Genomic DNA, 6017 nt, shown 5'->3' with positions numbered 1-6017 from the left:
GTTTTGTATATTTGAATTAATAAAATAAATTTTATAATTAAATTGTTTTATTAAGTTATCTTTTTAGTACCAAAGCTACTCATAATTCACTTTGTCCGTCCGTACTTAAAGATAATGAGTTAATGTGATTTGCTCGGCTTCTATTTAAGATATACACTTGAAATAAATTTATATCCTTCGTGTTGCAAAAGACAAACACATCCTTTCTTAAATGTTTCGTGATTTTATTATAAGATTTATTGCACATTTCTTGTCCTTTTTATAATAACTAAACTTTTCTATACCTAGAACATGTAGCATTTAGTTACGATTTAGAAAGTGTAGGAACTCTATATTCGTTACCATAATGTATGTTTATACCATGTTGATATTAACTGTTTTGACAATTTTTTATTTCATAAAATTTACCTTTTGCTCTGAATATTTGATTACTTATTATTAGGACGATAAATATAGAAGCGAAGCATCTCTACAATTAATTCCTAAAATTGTAATTATGTACTTTGTATCCAGTATCTAGTTGGAATAAGTTTACTTGATTTTTTTATCGTTAATGTTAGTTTGTTCTATGGTTACAGAGCTTTGCTTTTATGGGTGTCGACATCCTTTATCTTTTATAGGTAAACTTTATACAAGTCCTTAGTTTATTTAATTTGCTAATTTAAGTCTTGTCTTATAATTTACAAGAAGAATTTTCTCAATAAGTAATATTTTAGGCTCTCTATAAAGAGAGCGTTTTCAGGTACAGAGTAGAGTAGCAGATACAACGGTCAACTTTTTAAGCCTTGGTCTTCTCAGACTTCTTGGGGAGGAGAACAGCCTGGATGTTGGGGAGGACACCACCCTGGGCGATGGTGACACCACTCAACAACTTGTTCAACTCCTCGTCGTTGCGGATGGCGAGCTGCAGATGCCTAGGGATGATTCTTGTCTTCTTGTTGTCTCTGGCGGCATTACCAGCCAACTCAAGAACCTCAGCGGCCAGGTATTCCATGACGGCAGCCATGTAGACTGGGGCACCAGCTCCAACACGCTCAGCATAGTTGCCCTTCCTCAGAAGACGGTGGATACGTCCAACGGGAAACTGCAGACCAGCACGGCTAGACCTGCTATTTGCCTTTCCCTTCACTTTACCTCCCTTTCCGCGGCCAGACATAATGATTATTAGGTTAGGTTGTTTCGGCTAAAATAGAAACTGAATTGTTAATTTAAATTTGCCATATTTATACCCAACCGGAGCTTAATATCTTTAGAAATTCCTTCTCTTTTGCTGATAAGACCTTTTCCCCATTTCTCAGTGACTTTGAGACCAAATGTATCCCCCTCCCCCTTTTTATCTCTTTGAACTCTAATATGTCCCTCCCCCTGCTGTATGTGTATCTCCTCCCTATTCACAAAATTACACCTGCCTTTCCCGCCAAATTAATTTTTAACGGATTTTTATATATTAAGTACCTAGTATGCAACCTTGAGGTACTCCCCGACTATATCTAAAGTTTTGTTTCAAGTACTCTTTGTTTTACTTTGTCCTTTCGATGTAATTTTTACAATTCACATTTAATTTTCTTCTTATTTGTTAATATTCTTCAAACACTTTCTTTAAATCTAATATGAAAACAGACAGAAAAGGAATTAGACAATACATGTAAATTATATTTTCTCTCGTGATTATGAAGCTTTTTGTGAATGAAACTATTGCAATTTATGTATATCATAGAGGTATCAATTTTTTTTCAAAGAAAGTTTAAATCAAAATGTATTTGATTTTGCAATTTCAAAATAACTTATTTTAAAAATATCGTATTACATGCCTAAATACTTTAAACAGAAACGTAATAGAAATAATAGCCCAAATCACATAAATTTTCCTGTGCTAGGCTAGGACTTTGAGTTTCCTTCTTTCTTAATAGATAAATAGTCGCTGCGCCCCTAACACCAAGGGGCTATAGATTGGGAGTTATATGGAAGAACATCAAATTCAAAATAGCCTAAAACCATCTCAGAACCTGTAAGAAGCTCTATTGTAAAAGAAAGCCATATTGGTTTTAGTGGTTAGAGAGATCCTTTGCTACAGAAATAAAAGCTTGCTACTTTATATAATACAAGCGGATACGGAGGACAGAGTGGCTATAAAATAGCTTTAAACCCTCCTGAAACCTAAATCTGTTAATAATATAGCCAAAAACCATCACATGACCTAACTGAAGCTTTTCTAAAATAGATAAATAAATCAATTAAGAAGTAATTGAACTCTTAAGCTTTAGTTACGTTAGGAAACCTTACTACTTTATAAAAAAGGATAAAGAAAATAGTTAACTTAACTCGTAATTAATAGTGAGAATTAGTGAAAACCTTAACTCTCAGATATTTATATGATTTTTTCTAAGATGAAAAATTCTTTTTAACTTGGTTTAAATTGATCATTAAATTTATACAAGTCAATTTAGGCATGTTAGAATTTCAAACTTTGCATGGTGTTTCCTGTAACATTTAGGTACAATTTAGAATTCGTAGCAACTGTATAATCGTTACCAGAAATTCTGTAGGTTCATTAAAAACATGATTTTGACAAAAAGTTTATTTTCTCTTATTAAACAATTGAAATTTCCCTCCAATGTTGTATAGTCGTGCCTGTACATTCAATGCGCACACGAGAAGTGGGAGGGCTTTAATGGCTCATTGCTCGACATGATCCCTCGCGCGGGCCGGCTCGTCACGGACACCCCAAGCTTTACACCCCTCTCCCCCTTTATGTTTGTGATAAAGATCACCTGCCTTGTCCACAACAATGAGATTGAAATGGGCGGGAATTACACAGAGAAGTGCCTCAACACAGGGTATGTATTTATATGAGGAGAATTAAGAAAGAATCAGATTCATCTATCTGATATCTACATCAATCACCATGCCCCCCAAAGTTTCAGGAAAGGCTGCCAAGAAGTCCGGCAAAGCCCAGAAGGCCATTGCTAAGGGAGACAAGAAAAAGAAGAAGTTGAGAAGGAAGGAGTCCTATGCTATCTACATCTACAAGGTGTTGAAGCAGGTGCACCCCGACACTGGTGTCTCCAGCAAGGCCATGAGCATCATGAACTCCTTTGTCAATGACATCTTTGAGCGCATTGCTGCTGAGGCTTCCCGTCTGGCTCACTACAACAAGAGGTCCACCATCACCTCCAGGGAGATCCAGACTGCTGTCAGGCTTCTCCTTCCCGGAGAGTTGGCCAAGCACGCCGTCTCTGAGGGAACCAAGGCTGTCACCAAGTACACCAGCTCCAAGTAAGTTGATCTTCTGCCCAATGGAAACAACGGTCCTATACAGGACCAACTAAACCTATCATAATGAGAATTTAAACTTTCTTACAAAATATTGACCAAGAAAATTAGTTGATTCAGTGTCTTTCTTTAATGGCAGCAAATCAAATGACCGTCAGATCATTACAGACGGACAGATTGAGATATAAAGTAGGAGAAAACTTTGCTAGGAGAAAATATGATGTCTGCATAGAATAGTACACTAGTAAATAAAGCTTTTCCTAAAAAGCTTACTCATGTTCCCCCTACTTTGTATATTTATTTCGCTCACCTGACAAAGCAGCAGAATGAATAATTTGTAACTTAGTCTTTACGTGTTGAGATACGGTCGCAGGTTAATTTAGCGTATCTCTTAATATGTATGTGAATTTTAATTATTTGAAATTTTACAATAATATTAACTAAAGAAGTTTTAAAGATAGATTTTTGGAATTATTACTTTTATGACTTAATGCCAAATATATATTAATATACGGATTCCAAAAAACATCTTTGAGCCAGAAGGAGGAGAAAAACATTCAATCCTAAAATTGAACTCTAAATTATCATAAAGACTAAATAAATTTAACACAAAAAATGTCTTAAAATTCAAAATAAAACTTAAAATATAAATATTTTTTAAAACTTCACAAAAGAATTAATATTCATAGAATAAAACTAACCTAAACATCATAGCTAGCTCCTTGTTGGCAAATGGGGCTCTCATTCTCTTCAAAAAATCATTATACGGTTCCTCAGTGACACCTTCTTTGGTGAAAGACATATTACCAGCATTGATTTCGTCCTGTAGAGAATACCAACAAGTGTGCCATCTATTATCAATGAATTTAAGATCTTGTAACAATTTAGGCCAGGACATTTTGCAACCGGGAATTGGATTTGTTTCTCCAAAAATGCTTGACAAATTAAACACAAAATCAATAGGTTCTGTAGAAAAAGCCGAAATCTTAAATTCTCCATTTAAAGAATCGCCTCTTGAATTTGCCCTAGCACATGCTGTAAAAACTGCCCCAGTTTTTACAATTTCTTTGGAGAAAACCTGTGGAATGAATTTCCCATAACTACTAGCAGATTGAATCAATCTAAATAAAATTAGAATAAATCTTTTAAAATTTTTACATATTAAAATATTAAAACCGAATTTACCCCAAAAAAACGTTTTCAAAATAATACAATCATTAAAACTTTCCAATTCTTTTAACAAAATCTTTAAATTTTAAGTATTTAATGAATTATAATGTAACACGTTAATAAAAATTAATCCAATCATTAACCTTACAAGTTTTTATATTAAAATAAGATTTTAAATCTTCCGTTTATCCTAGATTTTTAAAAAAAACAATATAATAATCAAAATAACTTACCCAGATTCTCGCGCCTGCATTTTCTTCTTCTCAAGATTGCTTTTATGATGGAAAAAAGAATTTAAAATTAAATCTGAAAAATAAAATAAAATATATAATATAAAAGAACCATCTAGGCATTGAATACAATTATAGAAAATAAATGCAAAGGCTTCACTTAAGAATAATATGACCTATATGTAGCACCCTATAATTTGAAATGACAAAAATATTACATACAAAGTTTATGATCGTTCTTTCCATTTAGTTTCAAGAATTGAAACACGAGGAAAATTAAGATAATTTGAAAACCATTATTATTTTAATTCCTTCTTGATACAATTGGGGTCAAAATTGTCTTTAAATTTTAAGTTGCCCCATCAAATGGATTCTACTTTTTATGCTGTATTATATTGATACAGATCTTAATAATTCTTTATTTTTATTTAAACTGAAAATATCCTAAAGGGATAATTGCATGAAGTGCATTTCAGAAACCTGATTTCAAGTATAAGTTACAAGAATGCCATCAAACATATATAATTTTGTTTTACAATAGATTTCATAGAATTAGGCATCACTAAATTAGCCGTCATGCTGTTTTTTTTTGGTGTGAAAATAAGCCAGCTATATAGAATGCATTTATCACAAAGTGATTTTTGAGTCTTATTTTTTTTAAAACTACATGGTAAAAATTGAAATTCTTTTAAATATATACCCTATAAATGTATAAACCATAGAACAGGAAAAAATATGCAGTTCACTAAATTAAATTTTAAATGCATTTCGCGCAACTACCCCTTTTAAGATTCTAGACCCAACCCCCAAAGTAACGTGTTCTTCTTTATCTTGCTAAAAAAATAAACTTTTTATATTATATGTTGAGTCCCAAACGTCGGAGTGAACAAACGCAGGAGTGGTAAAATATTAATTTAGTGAAGTATTTCTATACAGGTTAGGTTAAGTTGAGATTTGAACGTTTCAAGATCAATTGAAACCTAATGTAAATTTTCTCTTAGCTGTTTATGAAATAAGTCATTTTATATTTATTTATGTTTTATTATTTTTGTGTTTTATTCTATCCACTATCTTTTATATGATTTTATATACTTTTTCAGAATTAAAATTGAAATCTAGCTTGGTGATAAAAAGCAAATAAGCCCCCCGCAGGGATTAGGCATTTAAAAAACCTAGAAGATGCTTTAAAATAGGTTAGGTTTCCACTCCGACGTTTGTCACTCCAGCGTTTGTCCTAGGACCCTCGTAAGATATCATCTTACAAAAACTAAGTGGGGGACTTTAAAAATGGTTTAGTTATCCTGCTATATTAAAATATTTAAAAAAGAAATATTTGTAGCATGT

At 32.5% G+C, this 6017-nt stretch overlaps 2 protein-coding genes and 1 long non-coding RNA gene across 3 annotated transcripts; 1 reads left to right on the top strand and 2 right to left on the bottom strand.

Annotated features, from left to right (window-relative positions):
• Positions 1 to 715: 715 nt before the first annotated feature.
• Positions 716 to 1173, bottom strand: LOC145318171 (histone H2A-like). The gene has a single exon (XM_080159517.1). It carries the CDS (start codon positions 1154 to 1156, stop codon positions 779 to 781), a length of 378 nt encoding a protein of 125 aa, XP_080015643.1. The 5' UTR covers positions 1157 to 1173; the 3' UTR covers positions 716 to 778.
• Positions 1174 to 2903: 1730 nt separating this feature from the next.
• Positions 2904 to 3320, top strand: LOC145318170 (histone H2B-like). The gene has a single exon (XM_080159516.1). It carries the CDS (start codon positions 2906 to 2908, stop codon positions 3278 to 3280), a length of 375 nt encoding a protein of 124 aa, XP_080015642.1. The 5' UTR covers positions 2904 to 2905; the 3' UTR covers positions 3281 to 3320.
• A 440-nt stretch (positions 3321 to 3760) lies between these two features.
• Positions 3761 to 4363, bottom strand: LOC145318140 (uncharacterized). The gene is made up of 2 exons (XR_013879241.1): positions 3975 to 4363; positions 3761 to 3836 (listed from the first exon to the last, which is right to left on the bottom strand). It is a non-coding gene; the product is annotated as an uncharacterized LOC145318140 (long non-coding RNA).
• Positions 4364 to 6017: the final 1654 nt, after the last annotated feature.

Source organism: Acartia tonsa, chromosome 4 (assembly GCF_053477335.1).
Source record: "Acartia tonsa isolate MP-2025a chromosome 4, ASM5347733v1, whole genome shotgun sequence".
NCBI lineage: Eukaryota > Metazoa > Arthropoda > Copepoda > Calanoida > Acartiidae > Acartia > Acartia tonsa.
Note: the sequence above shows the minus strand (reverse complement) of the source record. Positions and strands in the feature narration are given on the sequence as shown.